Source organism: Bremia lactucae, assembly GCF_004359215.1.
Source record: "Bremia lactucae strain SF5 chromosome Unknown BlacSF5_NotPlaced_182_SHOA01000115.1_669280bp, whole genome shotgun sequence".
NCBI lineage: Eukaryota > Oomycota > Peronosporomycetes > Peronosporales > Peronosporaceae > Bremia > Bremia lactucae.
In genome coordinates this window covers 146375-169066 of record NW_027152195.1, presented here as the reverse complement: position 1 = coordinate 169066, position 22692 = coordinate 146375, and the positions used below count along the sequence as shown (strand labels likewise).

Sequence of the window (22692 nt, the reverse complement as noted above, 5' to 3'; positions counted from 1 at the left end):
CATGGTCACCTTGCTGTCAAGAGATTATTTACACTTCTGCTGGTGCTATAAACGACTAAAAAAATCTTACACCATCTACGCCTTGACAAGGCCATTGTCAGTATTTCAACAGTTGAATAAAGCTTCGAGACTATTAAGAATGACGGCTACGAGCTTAATATTTGGGTTAGCCGCTTACAATTTGTTTAAAGGCTATGGTGCTTTAAATTTCGCATATACCTAGGATGTCGGAAGCCAAGAAGTACCAAGGTCTTATTTGAGACATCATTTACAGGACACAGGTAAAGATTACCACAAAAACGCTTGCAAAAGCTTCGAGGGAAATTTGGTATCATTTGCGCAGGAAATCATCTGTATTAAAAATAGCGCGGATGATCAGCGTCTTGAACTCGCAAGGGCCGAGCTTGGTCGAGATTGTCGACACACAGCTCCAGGTTTGTCGAGTGATAATCCTTAGCAAACCAGAATTGCCGTATATGTGAGTTCAGAGAAGCTTTAAGGTTCAAGAGAATTGCAGAACATCTAATCGTCGTGTGAGGGTGCAACCAACAGTGGCACAATAGGTGATGAATTGAACGAAGAGATATTGTGACTTAACCAAAACATGGCTCGTTTATAAATCAAATTACACTTCAGTAGATGTTTCCAATAAAATCACTCCATTCTGAATTTAAATGGGGGGTATAATACGAAGTTCCACGTCTCTAAGCTTCGTTTGTACGGTAAATTAAGACATAAGCATGCTTGCTAACACATCCGCAACTTTATCTCGTCAACGAGGGAGGTCTCAAAACGTAAATATTTAAGCATTATCTCGAAAAGACCAATCATGAGCAAATGCCACACCCTCGTACTTTTTGGCACCCGGAATCTCAGTCTCTTCCAATAACACGTTGCCATCTACATCGAACACTGTGATAAAGGATGTTTGCAGTTGTTGGTCCTCCACCTCCTCACTCTTAATAGCTACAATGACTGAGTCATCAGACCGCGGTATAAACTTGAAGGAAGAAAAACCACGCAAAGGTGTAATTTTTCCGACTTCTCGCACCTGGATTCTACTGAAATCCTCGCTTGCAATTACGATTTTATTTGAGCCGCGCTTCTCATCCTCCATGTCATTATAGGGCTTAGTACTGACGCGCCGCGGTAAAATAAACCACTGCCGATGAAAAGGGCTCCACTCAATAGCCTCGTGCACAACGTATCCAGGCCATTCGCAGCCCAAAGCCTTGCGCACTGCAGCATAATTTGCCGTCCAGTCTTCGTGACGCACATCGCCGACAAGGTCCATTACAGCAATCCACAAATTACCATCACCCAACACGTTCCCGTCGATGTCTGTAAACTCTTTGCCTACACTGCCCATGTACAACTCTCCATCTTTAACTGTAGCCCACTCGTGTTTCTGGCCTTTTCCATTTATACCGTCCCCTTCCATTATAATATGCTCTGGGATGGCCTGTAATGGCTTCATTTTACTCACGCCTTCATAGTGCATGAGCCGGAAGACAATACCCGTGCGATCATCAAATGCCAGCAGTTTACCCCCGAACCAGGCCAATTCGCTGAGTTCGAAGCCACGTCCGGCTTCATTCATACTTGTCAAAAATTTGGTTTCTTCTCCAAATGTCACAGAGTAGGTTTCATGCTTCTGAGCCGCGTTGGAGTTGCTCGACGCGACTGTAAGGGTGGCATGCATAATGAAGGACATAAATTCCGGCTTCTTGCTGCTTTCTTGCTTTGAATTCTTATCAAGGTCGGCAACGATTACAATGCCCAACGAGTCAGGCTTAGGTGGTGGCACCAGCGTCGGCTGTTGTCGCATGTTGTTCTTAGCACTGTCTGAAGGCAACAGCAACGGCTGGACATTTCTCCAGTTCTCAGGCGTGCGCAATTGAAATTTATTTCTGTCGCTGAGAGAGAAGTGGTACATCGTCACACCCAAGAGCGCAGCTAATGCGACGAGCAGCACGATATTGCGTCCATGGTGGCGTAAAGCTGACATTATCGCTGCTTGTGGTGACTGCGCGCGAGACGACAATACAGCCACACCGCCATTTGGTAGTGGCTTTCCACGCGAATTCGTCCACATTAGAAAGCTATCTTCGTCCAAAAAGCTAACTTTCCGCTTCTTCTTCTTAATGTTCAGGCACGTCAAGTACATGCAAGGAGGATGACGTTGGTTTCTGACTGAACGATCGATAACTTTGGCCAATCGAAACTTGAGGGTATTTAGCTATGTGGTACACTCACGACATACTGGAGCAATAATGACAAGCAGCAAACATGAAGAAGTGGCGGCGCTAGAAGCGCTGCGAGACTCATCAGCGGAATTGGTGCGCTATTTGGAAAATATAAATCGGATGCTGCTTCATATGAATCAACAGAATGAGAGTGCGAGCAGTGGTCGAAAGATTGAGCACGTGGGACAGGCTAACATTTGGTGTCGTGTACTCTGTAGCGTCATTACACGTGCTAGAGAATTGGTCCAGCGTCATTGCCATATCCAAAGTCGGATCGGAATCAAATGCTTTAGCTCTGGCAGGAAAGCTGAATCCAGAGAAGAATCTTATTCGAGCTTCACCTTAAAGACAAGGAATCTATTGTCGAGAATTGTTTCCACTTCAATTTTGTATTTGTGTGCCCTATCGACTAATCAAATAGCAACACAACTTTTCGCAATCACAGTCACTATCAAATCTGTAAAGGACGTTCGGAGCGATGCGGTGGTAATTTCAAAGACGTCAGGTCTACGCACTACTGGATACGAAAACCCTTTCTGTCGAGATATAGATTCAAGCTTGATTAAACAATCAGTTCTAAGATGCAACCTTGCAGAGCTATCAAGATCTTCGTCTACAAGTTAGTGTAAGGTATGCCCAGCTATATACAAATTAAAAACAGGCTGATTTTTTACCCGTAACGGGTGTTCGCTAAATTATATTATTTCTAATAAGAGGAATAATCAATATTATTTTCTACAAGAGAAAATAATGTAGTGGATTAAATTAGGGAAATGTTAAGGCACCCCATTTTAGGTTATCGGCACCCCGCAAGTAGCTCCGTTACACCTAGTAGCACTAGTCGTCAATCTTCGCCTGAGTCTTTGCAAGACTAAACCCTCACGAACGAAAATGAAAAAGATTCGAGATCTGTCAGAAGCGCAACGCGCAGCTTATGACAAGCTCAAAACGTTATTTGGGCTTGAACACGTGGAATTCATTATCTCCCAGGGACCAGAGGTCCTGCATGCAAGGCTTAAAGCCTTCATGCGATAAGCCCCCCTGATCGGTCAGGTACAGGACCACTTAGCGGCATCTATGCCAACCCGGTATATCTCTGTACCTGGCTCAGAGCCGAAGGCTCGCCCTCTAGCTGTAAATGTGAAGACATTTTAGGAAAAGAGGGAGAAAATCTCCCTTTTTGGATTAAGCAGATGGAATTGTCAGTTGATTATGCCTTGTCCTTAACAGAACGGCAAAAGGTGGCTATGGCCATTTCCAAACTCGGACGTAGAGCGATCGAGTGGGCACTATCGTGCAGTACGTCCATAAACGACGCTTTTCCCTCATAGGATTCGCTGAAACAGCAGATGACTAGCATGTTTGCACCGCCTAATCAGGCTTTCTGCATTAGAGCACGGCTCCTAGCGACTCGACAGGGTAAACGAACCCTAGGGGACTTTGTCCAGAATTTGAAAACCCTTATTGCATCTATGCATCAAGACCCAGTGCAAGAAGCAATTATCGTAATAGTCTTTATGGGGGTCTTAAGGGCGTTGTCCGGGCGAAATTATTCCGATCTCATCCTGCCACTTTCGAAGAGGCAGTTGCCATAGCGCTACCCGCTGAGTTCGACTTTAAAACTGCTTATGTTAGCACGCCTGTTTACCGAACAAGCTCTTCGAGCATATGGGCACCGTCTAATAGACCGGAACTCATGGATCCAAGCCTCGATGAGGAAGGAGAAGAGGCTTTTCAAGCTGTGGAACAGCATAAGATCATCCGCAGATATTTTCGGAAGCACGAAACATTTACGTCCGGCCTGTTTTCTACAAAATATGCGTAAAACTAGAAAGAGCATCAACTCCGACCTATGCCAGAAATCTGGTACGGTGCGGGAAAACGTCGATACCCAGTAGGTGCGGGGTGCCCTACTGGGGAAGACCTAGGCTCTGTTGAACCTCTAGGAGGTGAGAATAAACAGAACCCAGCCCCAATTAGCTCGGTGCTTAATGGCACGGGGCGACAGTACAAGCCTGGCTTGTTAGTCGCTCAAGCGACTGTAAAGGGCTTTGATAAGCCGTGGTCAATTTTAATTGACTCAGGAGCGTCTTGCAATTATGCTCGACGCCTTTCCCTTGAAGGAAGTCAACAATACGTTGGGGTGCTTAAAGCGCATGGAGGTGATACGATCACTGTTCGCTTAGCGACTGGGACTCGTGTCACTGTTCCCAAAGTTCCATTGAACTTAGGTATAATGTTTCAGGACTTTGATAGTATGGAACGCTGTCTCGTCCTTGATTTGAATTCGAGATACGATCTCATTCTTGGTATGGCCTGGCTTGAACGCCATGAGCTATGGATCGATTGGAGGTCTAAGAACTTAAACGCCACGCGCAACACTCCTAGCGAAGTTTTAGAGAGTCATGAACCAACCTTTGCTAGGCAACAAAAGCGCTATTGGCGTGGATCATTGAATGAGTCTGTCAGTGTTTTCGACATTGGCATGTCTGAGTTAATATACTCTAATGTTAAAAACATTAATTCTGAGTCCGACTCAGAAGATGGAATTGGAACGGTACGTGCTCCGTCAAGTGACACTCGTTGTGAGAGCGTTTAATTAAATGCTGAACGCATTGCTGGCCTAAGGCCGAGTCATCAAGGATGCAATATGCCTGAATACGTGGAGTGGCACGTCTAAATCCACCGAGTGTGGTCGGCCGAGGTGGCACCATACTGAATGTCAATAGTGACACTATTGGCGGTTTGCCAGGGCATTTCGGGTCAAACCCTTCTAATGCACGTGAAGCGACACGTAAACGCTCGCTGGATAAGGAAGCTAAGTTACCTAACTCCTTGTCGGATGTCAAATTAGACACCATGTCTTGTATAGAACCAATTAAGGCTGGAAAATTCGGGGACGTGAATGTCCCGGCCTCTAAGAGGCCGTTCGTCTTTACTCCAAGACAGGGGAGACTCGAAGCGGTTATAACCTCACAAAGTGATACGTGTGAGCAATTACACACGCTTGTAAATGGTGTAACCGGTAACTTGCGGGAGAAGTTAGCCTTGCGGTAATCCCTTCGTTACATGCTCTTTTAGAGCTAGACAAAATGTCTATCGATGAGTGCGGCCGAGCCTTAAAAGCTAAGACTTATCTGAGATGGTGGTCATTCGACCAACAATTAAATTAAATTCTTCGTCACTTCTAGACGAAGCTTTTTTCCTGGATGACACAGAAGCTGCACTTAGTGCGCGAAATGGGTCATCGATCCTTTAAGATCCTACGGATCCTATTTAACCCTAGATTAAGGAATTCCAAAATGTGGTATGTAATAATTCACCATCTGTTTTACCTCCGGATAGAGGTGTTCGTCATGAAATTGACTTAGTTCCGGGAACTTAATACTGTGTCACAAGACAATAGCGTTTACCAAGGGAGCAGTGTGAATCATTGGCGATTTCTTCCGTGCTAAGCACGAGGCGGGAATGGGACGAGAGAGCAAATCTCCCCATTCAACCCGCGAGACTTTGTGTTAAAAAGCCATGGTAAATGGCGCATTGTACATGCTTATAATAAGCTTAATGCTGCTACTACACCAGCACAAAACCCCCATTCCTAGAGAGGGTGTTCTTCAGAACAATATGGTGAAATGTACAATGTACAGTGCACTTGACTTAGTCGATTGTTACTATCAACTGCCCATGCGAGCTAGCGATATCCCGCTTACAGCGATTAGCCTCCCAAGTGGTATGATTTGGGAGTGATTGGTTATACCACAAGGGCTTTCCAACGCCCCGGCAACATTTAATCGTCTAGTGACACAACTTTTCCGCCCACATCGAGGTTATGCACAGACTTATTTTGGTGACATTTTGTCCATAGTCGTGCGGAGCAAGGTCGGTCGGATATGGAAAACAATTTAGACCATTTGCGAGCAGTGCTCGAGTGCATGCGCACAAACAAATTGTATGCCAATGCATCTAAATGCATTTTTGGCGCAGACGTAATTCCTTTTTTAGGATACTTCATTGGAAAGCGAGGCCTTAAAGTGGACCCCGCTAAGGTAAAAGCCATAGTAGATTGGCGGTTTTTAAAAACCAAAAGGATTTGCGTAAGTGGTTGGGTCTCGCCAATTATTTACACAGATATAGCGAAAATTACGCTGATATGGCTTAGGCCATTGTCTAGTCTCCTTAAAAAGGATACAGAATGGTGCTGGAGCACAGAACGTAATGCTTCTCAAGCAGTTAAAAATAGTCTTATCTGTGCCTCGATCCTAGCAATAACAAATTCAAATTGGCTTTTCAGTGTCGTCTGTGACGCTTGGAGCTTTGCCATTGGCAGTGCTCTGTTACAAATAGATGTTGATGGGCGTGAACGTGCTATTGCGTTCGAGTCTAGACAGCTTAAAGCTGCGGAAAAGAACTACCCAGTTCATGGTAAGAGTTACTTGCTATGAAGTATGCTCTCGTCAAATTCAAAGTCCATCTGCTCGGCTCTAAGCCGTTTCTGATATATACAGATCACGCGTCAATACGCACGGCGACCAAGTCGCCCCATCTATCACAGCTAATGGCCTGATGGCTATCCTTTTTCGCCGAATACAACTTCGAGTGAAATAAGCCTGGCAAGCAGAATGCTTTGGCCGATGCGTTATCACGCAGGCCGGATTATGAGCTCTCTCACTTAACGACTATCGTGTCGCCTATTACTGACTTTCTCCGTTCGGCGTACGCCAAGGATGAACAGTGTGTAGCTCTGCTACGAGCCTTAAGAAATTTTGACTCGGGTTTCAATTTTTGTCGGCACGTTCGCGTGCAAGGTTACATCGATTTCTATCGATGACGACCTATTGTTTTATTGCATGGACGCTGCGGTCCTCCGCGCGTCGTTGTTCCTCATGATGAGGATTTAAAGTATCAAATACACACGATACTGTCCTTGGTGGTCATCTTGGTCGAGAAAAGACCTACGGCTCTATTAGCCAGAGTTATTGGTGGCCGAAACTTTATAAACGGGTCAGCACATATGTTCGCACATGCGAAACGTGCCAACAGGATAAACCCTCGGCCCGTGCTGCTGCACCACTGGCAAGTCTGCCCGTACCCATAGGGTGTTGGGAGTCCATTAATATGGATTTTTTTCGGTCTACGGAAAGATTCGGCCGGTAACTCTGGCATAGTGGTCTTTGTTGACCTATTGAGCAAAATAGCTCACTTAGCGGCTGTGCCAGATACCATTGATGGTATAGGCACAGCAAGGCTGTTCATCGATCGCGTGTTTTGACATCACGGTTTGCCAGTGGCAATTGTCTCTGATCGGGACCCCTGTTTCACGGGTAAATTCTGTAAATCAGTTCTCCGGGTGCTTGGCACCAGATTGGACATGTCCACCACGGACCATACGCAGACCGATGGACAAACTAAACGTGTCAATCGCTTCATTGAAGACGTTTTACGTGTGTGTACAAACGCTAAAGCGCTGTAGCTCAATGCGCCCAGTGGTAGGATTTGCGTTGAATAACGCTGTACATGCCTTTGCAGGCTATACTCCGTTCTATGTCAATAGTCTCACCCACCCATGCGTTCTATTAACGATTTCACTGCGTGGCTCAGGGCTTGGTGGGGGAGTATTAGCCGATAGGTTTGCTGATATCAGCCCTGTTACGGAAAAAAGTAAGCGAGTTTCTCGCGACACGATTTAGTGTCTTGAGGCATGTAAGGGACACGATGGCTGATAGCCAAGGCAAACAAAAAGAACAAGCAGATGCCAAAGGCAGAAGCTGTATTAATTCTTATATGGTCGGAGACCGAGTTTTATTAAACGCTAAAAACTTACCTACTAACATGGTTTCCGCTGTCTTCAAGACCAAATTGCGCCCGCTCTTTATTGGACTGTTTACGGTCGTGGCCAAGAAGGGCCTAGCTTACACGCTAAACCTTCCTAGCAAGCTTGCGCCGAGACAGGCGGTCGTGCCTCAGATTGCTGCATCCTCACCAGGATGTCCAGCTGGCCGTCTAAACGAGGTTGTTGACGCTCCAGCAGCGAAAGACGGTTCTGAACCGCCTCAAAGGTGCTCTTTACCCGAGCAAGGACCTCACGAAAAAGTTGCACCTCGTGCTTCAGAGCATCAAATGCCTCCACCGAGAGTTCGGCCCCCTCCCGCACTGTTTGATGCGCGGGGGAACCTTCAGTTTCGCGTGGAGAAACTATAAAGCGACGTTGTCGTAAGGGCCAATACCAGTATCTGGTGCAGTGGCTAGGGTACCCCTTTTCTGAAAACTCTTGGGAGTGTGAGATACCGCTTCGGCAAGATTGCCCTTACGCCGTTGACGTTTTTGAGTGCCAAGTTCAGGGTCAACTCGCGTCAAACAACGCTTCCCACCACTAAACGTGGGATTAGTTGGATCTATAGCCTCAGTGCAGTTTCGATCCATGGTTGAACGGTCAACCGAAGCACTAAAATATTGGCTAGGCCTTTCTTCATTTTGTGGCATAAATGCCAAACGTAACTAGCCTTTGGCCTTAAGCTTGGCGAAATCGAAACGAATTTCTCGTCTCAAACGAACATCAGCCACATTCTCAGACTCGCTGATATTCCAAATTTTACGAAGGCGGCGGGCCCGGTGGACCCAGTTCTTAAATGAGACTTCGTTTTCACTCCTTATTTCGTTTGGAAACAAAACAATCGGAATTTCCCTCATGGAGGTCACCGAAGCCCCACGGGCTTGATCACGTAAACGCGTCAGATACTGACTTTTCGTCACTACCTTTGGCGTAAGGTATTGCTCATGAAGAGCGTCGTGAGCAGCGATCTCCTCCGGCGTCCGCGCCGGGTCACCGGAGAACCAGATGGCCAAGCTATGACCCGCTATCTCTTTGAGACGCTCGTCCGCACTAAGCGGAGTGAATCTAGATTCACTATGAGCTTTAGCTTTCGCTAGCTCGGCAGCTCGACGACGAGCTTTTTCCTCTTTGAAAATTATTCGCTCTTGCGCTTCGTCAAGCGGATTCGTAATGATGTTGGACCCAGGGTCCCGTGTCCTGCTCAATGCAGTTAATACATCAGCGGGACCACGTTCTGGGAACGGATTCGGGGCCCGCCGACGTTCATTCGGAGGAGAAGGCGTGAGAGAACGACGCTCTTCCTCCTCCTCCTCTGATGGAGAGTGAAATTCAAAGTTTACCCTCCCCTCATCGTCGAGGAAGGTGCTAAGAGTCCGTGACTCACGCTTAATTGTCATGAGACATAAAAAGAAAAACACAACTGAACGGTTAGCTGTTAAGTTTTCAACCTCAAAGAGGAAATTAAGCAATGTTTGTCACTAAGTGTGAACAGTCTCATGGGGGAGGGCGTAATGGAGCACACATCGGATGTAGACCGTTGTTGTGGTACATTTACTTTATGGGTGGAATACTTTTTTATCCTATTCTAAAATAGTTAGTTACTTAAATCCCATTTAGTATGAGTAACAAATGTGGTCGCCGCCAGATATAAAATGGCGGCCGAAATCTATTTTAAGTCAGGTAGGGTAAGGTTTTTGGATTTAAATAAATATTAAAATAAAGTTCAGTTTTCCTTTTGATCTTAAAGCGTTAAGTGCCATTCTAAGGCTTGCGCATTGATCTGTAAGAAATAGAAGCCTTTCTAAGGTATATCCTTTTGGGCACTACTTACCACTTGGTTCTACGAGCCCCTGAATCCCTTGAACTAGGATTCATTTAGCTTTATCGCTTGTACGACTCCCTGCGTCGATAAACCCATTGGTTCAATAGAATTAGGAGACTCTATGATCCTAAAATTCTTCCTCTGACTTTAGGAGCGAGGTAGCTCCGATACAGGTGCCTCATGTCACTTCACGTACACTACTACGTGCACAGGAAGACTCTCTTCAAAACACTTGCTTTAAAGAGGGTTAAAAACTGTATTGAATATATCTAAGTTTTTATGTTCATATCTATTTAATACTAACTTAAGTATAAACTAATATAAAACTAGTAATAAAGTCTTATCTGTCTCTCTCTTTGCGCGCATCCAGCGCTGGCTGGACCGCGGAGCACACATAATGGCGTATATTTACCAATAAATAAGCTTTTCGATTATTACTATGTAAAGTAATATTCTCCAAATAGTATCTACCTTTTAGATGATATTTTAATTAACAAACTATAAGTGTTAATTTCATGTACCGATACACCCCGTTAAAGGAAGTCTTAAGATGCTACAGTACCAGATTACCGACAAATCGGAGCTAGAGGAGGTAAGGTAAGCCATTTGCTAAGCTTTTCAATGATCAATCTGGACGTCCACTTTTTTAAGCCTGCATACGCAATGTGAAGTGAATTACGTGATATTATCCTCTAGAAACGCCAGTACACATGGAATGCTTCGAATAATTAAAAAGCTCGACTGTAACGGGGTGTCCCGTTACATAAATATTATTTCCTATAAGGAATTGTTAAATTTAATTTCGTATGAGCAAAAATAAATAAAGAAGTACACGTTTATAATCTTGACTTAAATAGTTCCAATATTACCAAATTGGGTAATATTGATGCAATCAGACATTGGCTCTGTTGATTGGTTGATTTAAGTCTGAATCAACCCCGCCAATCGTTATAAGACACGATTGTGAAGTGCGCAATGAGGCCCCATACTGAGTAAGCTATTTATATAATAAGTTCAGTAGTAGATAGAAGATCGTTACGTGGGAAAGTAAATATATTAATACAGTTCTACTTTTTCTCAATTCCAAAGCCTTAGTCTAGACCTTTAAGCTAAAGACCCTTAGCTTCATAGAAATCTGCCTCGAAACTTCACGTACACAAAGTACAGAGGACCTCACCTACACTATAATCAGTGTAAGGGTAAGGTTAACTTGTACTGATCAGTACTAGCAAAAGGTACCCCGTTTCAACTGGTAGCACTTCGTAGTCCGTTCAACGACCTATGCCCGTTCCATCAAACATTGACATGTTCGATGAAGAAGGAGGGATCTTCCCAACCACTCGAGAAGGCTATCACGCCACGCGTGAAGGATTTACTAATTTGAGCGACCTTGAATGGAGATCGGTCGAACGTATAAGTTCGAACTTAGGCGGACCAGTCATTAGCGCGATGTTGCTCTCCCTACAAACAGATGAGAACATGCAACTATAGCCGAGTTCACATGGCATGAACAGACGGGGCCATAGAGAAAGTAGCCTTGTTTCACCAGCAAGGCTCCCAACACGCGGAGGTGCTGAGAGAACAGCGTCTTCAACAATTGGAACTGTTGATACAGCAGCATGTAAGGCTGGTAATTGGTCGACGCATTCGCGACGACCCGAAAGTTTAAAACTCGAAATCTCTAAGTTCAAGGCAGTCGAAGGCGACTCCATTTCGTCGAATCAGACGACGCCATATAAGCTTGCCGTATCAGTGAATGATGCGACAAAAGTGAATTTTGGCATGTTCATTTTAGCCGGACGTGCCAGATCTTGGGACTTAAGGCTCAAGCTTCACAACTTATTAGTCTTTGGGTCGTATGAGGTCTTAAAAAAACCGACTCAGACAAACCTTTGAGTCGCCACGTGCCGAATTTAGGGCTCAAGCCGAGCTCCTGCATTTGAAGCAGAGCAAGCGTGACCTTCACGCTTATGCCCAGCATACATTATACCTGGTCAGCTGTACCATGAGTCATCCAATTGATGAATAAATACAGGTAACTGTGTTTATTAAAGGTCTTGCAGACGGTCCTGTTAAGACTCACCTGTTTCGGCTTGAACTATAATCGCTCGAGCAAGCGAGTTTTGTAAACTTCAGCCTGAAACAGACTTTCGTCCACTCTGGTGCTTATCGTCCACCGAGACGACAAGAAAACGGAGGTCCAGAGCCCGTGGACCTCTCGTATGTAGAGTGTGAGAAACCTCGCTCTTCAAGTTACATACGACTGCAGAAATGCAATCGTTGTCAAAAGACGGGCCACTACGCCTACGAGTGTAGCGCCCCAAAGGCCAGTGCCTAAAATCACTGAGCGAAAAGACCGACCTCTCGCTAGGAACTGCGGAGGACGCGAATCCGGCGCTGTTGCGAAATCGCAACGGCGAAGCGTATCGTAAAAAAAAACGGTCGGGATCACTAGGTGTAGACGCCCTACTAATTCTGCAACGTCAAAATATGCAGGCCTTTTGACGAATGTTGTTCCTCACACACAAACTTTGTGTGTAACTGCCCCAGAGGATAAGGTTAATATCATCACCCTGAAAACAAAATTTTCAAATAAATTGCCACTTAAGTCCCTAGTCGATTGTGGGGCGTCAAACAATTATATTGAAAGCTAATCGCTCGAAGATCACAGACTCAAATTTTTTGAGCGCGATATCTTTCTAACGAGGATGACAGCGCTTACCAACAGGCGCATCCGTGACAGAAAAGATGAGTGTAGTTGGTATCCAATACACGTTTTTTTTTTTAAGGGTAAGAAGTACGATGAAGATCTTTTCGTACTAGATTTGGATGACAAATTTGATGTCATCCTTGGAATACCATGGCTCAGAAAATACGAGCCATGTGTAAATTGGCAGCATCAAGCCGTGACGATGCCTGTCTTTCGTTCATCAGATGGCCAACTGATGAGCGTCTTGGAGCGTCCACAAGCGTGTGGATGTCCTACGAGTGAGTGCGATGGCCTCATTTGTGGGCCGGTCGTTTGCATACTGCACAAGACCTCAGTGTGAATATGTGGGGTTAGATCCCGACAGCTGTGCACAAGCACAGGTAGCGTCGAAGGTCCACCACTGTGACGTGGATAAAGTTACCGCCAGCTGTGTACATGCACACGCAGCGTCGAAGTTCGATCACTCGAATAAGCTAGTGGTACGAAACAGGACTCTTGCTTGAAAAGCAACATCCAACAAAGCTTGAAACGCCCGTCGATAAGAGACAGTGCGGAAGTCCTTGATCGACGGGAGAGTCGATCCTAGAGGATCTCGCTGTGGTAGCGCAACCACAGCTAGAGGCAGTTGGGGAGGATACTCCCCAAATAATTCTGTAGGAATAAGTCCCCGGGAATCTGTGGTCAAAGGTTTCCAGGTGCCTTTGGAAATAGGTTTCAAAGAAGAAATTGAGACAATAAATGTCTTAGTAAACAATGGATGAAGTGTAGGCACTTATACACTTGATCGAATAGCGCCTCCGAAGTAACTTTGGAGATAACTGAATTGCCATCGCTTGAACCGAAATGTTCTTGCGTGGTCTGAGTAGTGGCAAAGTCAAGCAGATCTGCGTACTTGTCACAGATGACAACAACGTGGCCGATATTCGGTCGGCAATAGTATTTCCTGAGAATGAATGGGTTCTCAGCAGCTCAGCGATGGACGAAAGTGTCCTCGATGAGAAGACTCGGATTGACCGTCTTACGTCCCAAACCTGGGAGTCTTTGAAGACAAACCCTCGATAAAAGGATTTAATAGAATTTAAGGTTGTCTTCCCTGAATCAGTGCCGTGCGAGTTGCCTAAGGATAAAGGCACTCTACACGAAATCGACCTAATCCCAGGCCCGAAATACTGTATCATGAAGCGATGACCATTGTCTCGTGGACAAGTACTAGCGATCGACAATTCTTGCCGAACGCTTAGCAGCGGGCCATGTGAGGGAATCAACTTTTCTACATAGCTCTCCGACCTTCGGTGTGCATAAAGCAACAGGGGGTGGCGGATTGTGCATGCGTTCAACTAATTGAACGCTGCAACGGTACCGGCTCAAACGCCTATACCACGAAAAGACGAAAATACTGTAGGTATGTCAAAGAGTAATGTATTTTCGTCAATGGATCTGATCGATAGATTCTATCAGATCCTTATGCGTGAGCAAGATATTCCGTTCACAGCAGTAGGCACCACAAGCAGTATGATGTGAAAGTAGCTTTTTACTTTTCACCTCTTTGTTTTTCACGTTAGAACCCAAAGGCTTAACGGACTCGACCCCGGGTGATCCGACGGCCTTACAGTAGCCACTGAGTCGGGCGACGCCGGTGACTTGGATCAGTCACCTACAATCGGTGCAGACATGAATTACTTTTTAAAAATACGCAAAGTTGTGTTGCCTGCAAGTATTTTGTATAATTTTTTTCAACTTTCCAAATATTGTACTCTAATGCAGTTTCACAGATTCATTGCGCGATCGAGCCATCGTCATTTAAATCAGATACATGTACACGAACGTTTCCGCGACCACATGACCCTTGTACAAAAGCAGCGAAGGATAATAAGGATGAACGAATAGCGCAATAAATGGAACGAGCTGCTAGATGAATATTCTGCGGCTCGCTTCATTTATTGCGCTATTTGTTCATCCTTATTATCTTTCACTATTAGTTGAAACTATTACCCTGATATGCCGCGACCATTGGCGCGTCCGATTGATGACGTCATTGTAACAACTCATGCTGCAACGGCTATTTATTACTAGTTTATCCGGCCGTCGTCGCATGATGTGGGGAGTCTCTGCTCAATCTCGGCTCTTATGTCGGGTCCGAAGATCCTCGAAACCGCGATGAGCTGATGACAGCTTATCACGAAGAGCGTGATATTTCCGTATGGTAGTGACTTGTTTGCGACTGCAGTAGTTCTGGAGTCAAAAATGATAAACGGCCTTGTTCCAGGTGGCAAAGCTATAGATAGCGGAATGTTGAACTTTATAGACATGGTAATGCAAGTGTTTATTGTGGGCTGCATCCTAGGTACACATGGTGTACGAGCAGGCCTAGACAATGTAATTTAACATGAAAAGCGCAACGAGGTTCAAAGGTACAAAGAGCAATGCACTAATCTCACGCGGATCACATCGACTGTTTAGAGCTGTCGCATTAACCATTCCGCATAATTTTCTTAGCTACTGGTGGAAACGCTTCGTGATATTAATATCCGTCTTTTTGGTTAGTTCCATGTGCCATGAGGCGAGGACGAAAGCGTATAACAGGTCCGTGACAAACTGCGAACACGATATCAGAGGAGGGGATCGAACCTTCGATCTCCTCCTCTGATATCGTAGTCGCAGTTCGTCAACACCTAACGGCGAGGTGGCAGCCCGAATCAATTCGTTTTTAGAAGATAATGATCAGAGGCTTGAATCTGCGCATACCATATTCAAGTCGCAGAGATGAACTTATTGGCCCCGTCAAACAATATGGACATCTCTGCGTGTGTACGTGAAGATGAGCCCCAACATCGATTGGGCTCACTTCCCCAGAAACCTTTATGGAGGCCTTCCCAGCTTCAGTAACTCAAAAGGCCTGCACACAAATTTCTTAATAATTGTGTAACTTCTTTGTTTAATAGCAAGATGCTTTTTCAGCAAAGAAATTAATCGAGGTAAACTTCGCCTCCGGCGCAAACGTTTCTTCATAGTCGATGCCAAATTAAGCTTTGGGGTCGACGTGGAAGTGTCGCCCATAAGCAGCATGTAAATGCTGCTATCTAACCAGTTCTAATTGTTGACACCCTGTTTTCTCAACATCCCATTTCTGACTCCAGAAATACTGCAGTCGCAAACAAGTCACTACCATCCTCGATGCCGCTTTCTTATCAACAACAAATTGACGCGGACGAGCGCGACGAGTTGCTAGCATCTTCATAGCATGTAACTTTCACCGTCACCTGCAGTGCCATCAACAGATGACATATTCCAGTCACCTCCAATAGGAGAAGGAGGTGAAGTATGCCCCACAGTTGACGCATTAGCGTTACCTGAAACATTTGCATTACTCACAACTCCACTGATCCGTGCAGCTGTCAGCTTTGCGGCCTCACGGGCCACGCGCACAGACCTTTTTGTCGACATGTTGATTTTTGTCAAAATCAATACTGCAAATAACATCGGTATTTGATTAAACCAATAATGCGAAATTACAGAAAAGACGTAATTATATTTCCTGCCACCCTACATCAGTCACTATAGTGACCGTTGGTAAGGGGGGTAACGAGATGTCCGTTACATAAGTATTATTTCCTATGAGAAAAAAAATCAAAATTATTTTCTATGAGAGGAAATAAATAAAGAAGTACAAAATTATTATCTTTATTAATTTTGACTTAATAGTTCCAGTATAACCAAATTGGGTAGTATTGATGCAACAAGACATTAGCTCTATTGATTGGTTGATTTTAGTCTAATTCAAACCCGCCAATCGTTATAAGACACGATTGTGTGGTGCGCAAGTAGGCGCCATATTTAATTAGTTATTAATTTAACGGAAAAGTAAAATACCCCTGACAAATGCAGAAAAGACGGAAAAAACCCTGTACTTTTATAAATGACCAAAATGCCCCTGGCTATAGCCTATATAAATACACGGAAAACCGTTGCGCACAGCATAATCACATCACTTTAACGAGTCTTTCTCGTACAAAAAAAGGACAATTATTCAGTCTCCAGCTGTGTTTTTTTGAAGCACAACGTCATACTGGCCTGCGAGCCGGAACGCGGCTACTAAGCTCGCTGTAAAGACCCCTAAGGCAACTGGAAGGCCGTCCTTTCTGCTTCTACAACCCACGAGCTTATCAACGGTCTCCTTCTGAAGCAACTGGAAACCCCTGGTGGAACTAGACGGAATGCCAAACTACTCTTTCCAGATGCCTTTCCGTGGAAGCCATCTGGAGAGACTATGTAATGGTTGCTATTACCATCGTGGTACTTGCGCAGAATCGGGAAGGTAAGCTCTATGCTGGGGTAACCTTCGCTCTTTTTTAATTCTGTTTGTCAACAGTGATCTTGGCCATTGCACACGCCCACACTCCATAAAATTCCGAAATATTCAAAATACCCAACAACCCATTATGTAATCCTTAAATATTTTTACAAATTTGTGATCTACTAACGTTTCCGCACCTTTTGCACCCACCCGCGTCCAGATCCGACCGTTCCTCCAAAACGCGAAGCATACACAGGTTTCAAAAAATGAAAATTTTCCAAAGGCACAAAAAAGCGAAAATTGAAGCCAAAGCATCAGTTCCAGTCGGATCTGGATGAATTTTGAATAAAAATGACCGGGATGGTGTACTTTACACCGGGGCAACCTTCGCTTATTTTTAGCTCTGTTTGTCAATGTTTATCTTGGCCGTTGCACACGCCCACCCTCCAAAATTTCCGAAATATTCAAAATACCCAGCAACCCATGGTGAAACCCTTGAATATTTTTTACCCATTTGTGATCACCTGACGTTTCCGCATCTTTTGCACCCACCCGCACCCAGATCCGACCGTTCCTAAAAAAACGCGAAGCATACACAGGTTTGAAACATTGGCAATATTCCCAAAAGGCACAAATGACCAAAATGCCCCAGCCTATATATCAGGCATCAAATACTGGCAAATCTCTTTTCCCAAAGCGTAGTAAGATTCATATGCGCTCAGGACAAGTAGAGCTGTAATGCCCAGGTTGTTTGCATCTGCCGCAATGCACGGGACGCTTCTCCAGGCGTTCCTCCTTTCTACACATGCGCTTCTTCTTTTGGCGTTCCAGTGAGCGTCGTGTACGCGGTGGGGATACACGTACTTTTTCCCCGTCCTCATCTAACACATCAGCTCAAATGCTTTCATCGCCAAGTGGGTGTACCGTTTCTGCGTACGTGCGCCGGTAAGCAACTACCATAAAGCATTCTTTTGCTTGCTGCCTCACATTCATTAGACACGATAGTAACGCTGCTGCTGCGTGGTGACAAGGAAATACTGGTGATATAGATGTGCTATTGCTAATAGAAGGAGTCATCAGGGATACGTTGCTAATTATATCTGAGCAAGCCCACCTTGTGTCTGCCACCGCTTGCACGAGCACTCATGTTGCCTAATATTGACAGTCAAATTCCGGTTCTCTGATATCACCTCGAATTAATGATCAGCCGCACGTAGAACCCGGTAGTGCCTAGCGCGCTCGATGGCAATGCCGACCTTTTTCTCAACTGAAGGAAAAGAAGCGAAGGCCATCCACTTACCTTCCTTCGCCGCTTATCGAACCAGACCATCAACTGCTGGCGGATCATTTTCCCAAAGTGTAAGAATATTCTAAAACGGTTAAAATCTGTTGTTCGAATCCATTCAACAGACTTCATCAACAAGCTACCGCTGCATCATCATTACGATTGGGAGACACGGGCTTCCAAAATCCAATTGTTAAGCGATTCCGCGATATTGGAGGTCAGGTAATGGCCCAAAGATTTCTGGCTGTGCCCGCAATCCACTCCTTAGCTTCAATTGAAATGTCTTCAATTTCGCTCATCTTAGCGTCTAATTCCACGTCGGTCAATGCATAGGCGACCTGCCACAAGAGCTTAACCAATGAAACATTTTTGAATGCCTTTCGAAAGTTTTCACTGAGGTGCCGCATGCAAAAGCCATGGTATGTATGAGGAAAGATTTCCTGAACCCCGTCGATCAGCCCTTTCTGACGGTCGGAAAGGAAGGTCAGACGCTGCATATTCGGAGCATTTGCTTGTAGAAGCGTCCGTAGCTCTGATAAAAACCAAAGCCAGTTCTCGTCGTTTTCAGCGTCGACAACGGCCATCGCCAGCGGGAAGAGAGCGCCATCACCGTCCACAGCCGTCGCCGCTAGGAGCGTCCCCAAATACTTTGATCTAAGGTGGGTTCCATCAAGGCCCAGTAGTGGACGGCACCCAGAGCTAAATCCTGCAATCGACGCTTGGTAGGCAACAAAAAGGCGCCGAAAATGATGCTCGGGCCTAGTCGTGTACACGACCGCAACGCCTTCTGTTGCAGTAGCCATTGCATCAGCAAAATATTGTTTTTTAGCAGGCAAATAAAACGATCACCAGCCATCCGGCCTTCACCTGGGTTTGTCAAACAAATCTGCCTGCAATACGCCGGAAGATTTTCATAAGCTTTTTCGTGGGAGCCATGAATAGTTTCCATGCTCCTCGCTTTTCCTATTTTTCCCTCCAAGCTTGCTTGTATAAAATCGTGACCCCATGCTCGCGACGAACGTCTTGGATGATTTCCTTTGGTCTGTTCTGGGGGTTGTCACGTAACCGGGCCTCGATTTCGCTCGCAACCCAAGAAATTGATGCCTGTTGGTGGCCAAGGTGAGTCACACCTTGACAAGAGTGTTTGTCTCGCAGAGTCCTGATGGTGAACGTTGGGGCGTCGGCAAGTTTTGCAGCGTGCAGCCTCCAGGCCTTCTCGCACGCAAGCCACTGTGTCGTTTGTCACTTTAGATCACCGCGAGCTCGAACCGTTCAGGGATGGCAGTCGCTTTGACTGCTTCGCGGCAGCTTTTCCCATTTGCAAACTCCGTTCCAACGGTAAGATGATGTTCCGCCATACTTGGCGCGGAGAAGAAGTGAGGTAGGGGTGCGACGGTGAGGTAAAGTGATGTGATTATGCTGTGCGCAACGGTTTTCCGTGTATATATATATTTATATATACAGGCTATAGCCAGGGGCATTTTGGTAATTTATCGAAGAACAGGGGTATTTCCGTCTATTCTGCATTTGTCAGGGGTATTTTGGTACTTTTTCCTTAATTTAATTAGTGTAGTAGTAGATAGAAGATCGTTACGTAGGAGACTAAATACATTAATACGGTTTTGCTTTTTCTCTATTCTAAAGCCTTAGATTAGACCTTTAAGCTAAAGACCCTTAGCTTCATAGAAACCTTCCTCCGTACCTTTGTGTACGTGAAGTTTCGAGGCACCTCACCTGCACTGTAATCAGTGTAAGACCGATCAGTACTAGTAAGAGGTGCCCCGTTACATCGACGATATGCATCAGACAAAAAAAAACAATTATGTAGCGGAGCTACCTCGCTCCTAAAGTGCTACCTCGCTCCTAAAGTCAGAGGAAGACTTTCAGACTCAGAGAGTCACTTAGTTCATTGGAACTGATGGGTTAACAACTCAGGGAGTCGTACAAGCTATCAAAGCTTAAGGAATCCTAGTTCAAGGGATTCAGGGGTTCGTAGAACCAAGTGGCAACTAGTGCCCAAGAGGATATACCTTAGAAAGGCTTCTATCTCTTACAGATAAATGCGCAAGCCTTAGGAAGGCACTTAACGCTATAAGATCAAAAGGGGAACTGAACTTTATTTCATTATTTTCTTTAAAACTAAAAAATTTACCCTAGCTAATTAAAATGATAGATTTTGGCCGCCAGATTTATATCTGGCGGCGACCACATTTATTACCCATAATAAATGGGATTTAATTAACTAACTATTTTGAAATTTGATAAAAGGGTCTTTTACCCATAAAGTAGATGTACCACAACAACGGTTCTCCAACCGATGTGTGCCCCATTACACCTTCCCATCAGACTGTTGACACCGAGTGACAACATTCGCTTCGTTTCCTTTTTGAGGTTGGAACATAAACAGCTAACCGTTTGGTTGTGTTTTCCATTCCTTTGTCTAATGACAATCAAGCGTGAGTCACAGACTCTGAGCACCTTCCTCGACGATGAGGGAATGGTGGACTTTGAAAGTCACACTCCATCAGAGGAGGAGGAAAAAGAGCGTCGTTCTCTCACGCCTCCTCCTCCGGACGAACGTCGGCGAGCCCCGAATCCGTTCCCAGAACGTGGTGCCGCTGATGTCTTAACTGCATTGAGCAGGGCACGGGACCCTGAGTCCAACATCATTACGAATCCGCTCGATGAAGAGCAAGAGCAGGATAATCCTCATAGAGGAAAGAGCTCGTCGTCGAGCTACCGAAATAGCGAAAGCTAAGGCTCATAGTGAATACAGATTCCTCCGCTTAGTGCGGACGAGCTTCTCAAAGAGATAGCGGGTCATAGCTTGGATATCTGGATATCTGGTGAACCGGCAAGGACGCAGGAGGAGATCGCTGCTCGCAACGCTCTTCATGAGCAATACCTTACGCCGAAGGTAATGACGCGAAGCCAGTATCTGACGCGTTTACGTGATCAAGCCCTTGGGGCTTCGGTGACCTCCATGAGGGAAATTCCGATTGTTTTGTTTCCAAACGAAATAAGGAGTGAAAACGAAGTCTCATTTGAGAACTGGGTCCACCGCGCCCGCCGCCTTCGTAATATTTGGAATATTAGCGAGTGCGAATGTGGCTGATGTTCGTTTAGAACCGAAGCTTCGTTTCGATTTCGCTAAGCTTAAGGCCAAAGGCCAGTTACGTTCGGCATTTATGCCACAAAACGAAGAAAGGCCTAGCCAATATTTCAGTGATTTGGTTGACCGTACAACCAAGGATCGAAGCCGCACTGAGGCTTTAGATCCATTTAATCCCACGTTTAGTGGTGAGAAGCGTCGTTTGACGCGAGTTGACCCTGAGCTTGGCGCTCAAAAACGGCAACGGCGTACGGGCAATCTTGCCGAAGAGGTACCTGGAACTCCCAAGAGTTTTCAGAAAAGGGGTATCCAAGCCACTTCACCAGATACTGGTATTGGCCCTTACGACAACGTCGCTATAGAGTTTCTCCACATTTAACTGAAGGTTCCCCCCCGCGCATCAAGCAGCGCGGGAGAGCGCCGAAATTTCGGCGGAAGCATTTGATGCTTTACGGCACGAAGTGCAACTTCTTCATGATGTCCTTGCTCGGGTTGAGAGCTCTTTTGAGGCGGTTCGGGACCGTCTTTCGACGCTGGAGCGTCAGCAGCCTCGTTTGGAGGGCCAGCTGGACATCCTGGTGAGGATGCAGCAATCTGAAGCACGGCCACCTGTCTCGGCGCAAGCGCCTTCAAGTCCACGTGCGAAGGGTCCCGATATGGCTTAAGCAAGCCAACGTAAAACACTGGGTGTGTACGCAGCTTGCTGGGAAGGTTTAGCGTATAAGCTAGGCCCTTCTTGGCCACGACCGTTAATGGTCCAATAAAGCGCGGGCGCAATTTGGTCTTGAAGACAGCGGAAACCAAGTTGGTAGGTAGGTTTTTAGCGTTTAGTAAAACTCGGTCTCCGACCATATAAGAATTAATACGGCTTTTGCCTTTGGCATCTGCTTGTTCTTTTTGTTTGTCTTGGCTATCAGCATCGTATCCCTTACATGTCTTAAGACACTAAATCGCGTCGTGAGAAACTCTCTTACTTGTTTTCGAACGGCAACAGGGCTGATATCAGCAAGCCTATCTGCCAATTCTCCCCCACCAAGCCCTGAACCACGCAGTGGTATCGTAGACCGTTTATATAGATATAAACGTAGACCGTTTATATAGAACGAAGTATAGCCTGTAGAGGCATGAAAGCGTTATTTAACGCAAATTCCACTACTGGGGCTCCAGCGCTTTGGTGTCTGAGCACACACGCTGCGTAAAACGTCTTCAATGACGCGATTGACACGTTCGGTTTGACCATCGGTCTGCGGATGGTCCGCAGTGGACATGTCCAATCTGGTGCCAAGCACTCGGAAAATTGATTTCCAGAATTTACCCGTGAAACGGGGATCCCGATCAGAGACAATTGCCACTGGCAAACCATGTTGTCGAAACACGCGATCGATAAACAGCT

At 45.6% G+C, this 22692-nt stretch overlaps 3 protein-coding genes across 3 annotated transcripts; 2 read left to right on the top strand and 1 right to left on the bottom strand.

The window, feature by feature from the left end:
• Position 1: 1 nt before the first annotated feature.
• CCR75_008835 (uncharacterized protein) lies at positions 2–457 on the top strand (the record flags this gene model as incomplete). Its single annotated transcript, XM_067966882.1, has 2 exons — positions 2–165; positions 235–457. The coding sequence occupies 2 exons, from the start codon at positions 2–4 to the stop codon at positions 455–457; spliced, it is 387 nt and encodes a 128-aa protein (XP_067816070.1).
• Positions 458–802: 345 nt separating this feature from the next.
• Positions 803–2167, bottom strand: CCR75_008836 (uncharacterized protein; the record flags this gene model as incomplete). The annotated part of the gene is made up of 1 exon (XM_067966883.1): positions 803–2167. The coding sequence occupies one exon, from the start codon at positions 2165–2167 to the stop codon at positions 803–805; it is 1365 nt and encodes a 454-aa protein (XP_067816081.1).
• A 106-nt stretch (positions 2168–2273) lies between these two features.
• On the top strand, positions 2274–2949 carry CCR75_008837 (uncharacterized protein; the record flags this gene model as incomplete). Its single annotated transcript, XM_067966884.1, is given in 2 exon segments — positions 2274–2451; positions 2465–2949. 2 exon segments carry the CDS (start codon positions 2274–2276, stop codon positions 2590–2592), a joined length of 306 nt encoding a protein of 101 aa, XP_067816082.1. The 3' UTR covers positions 2593–2949.
• Positions 2950–22692: the final 19743 nt, after the last annotated feature.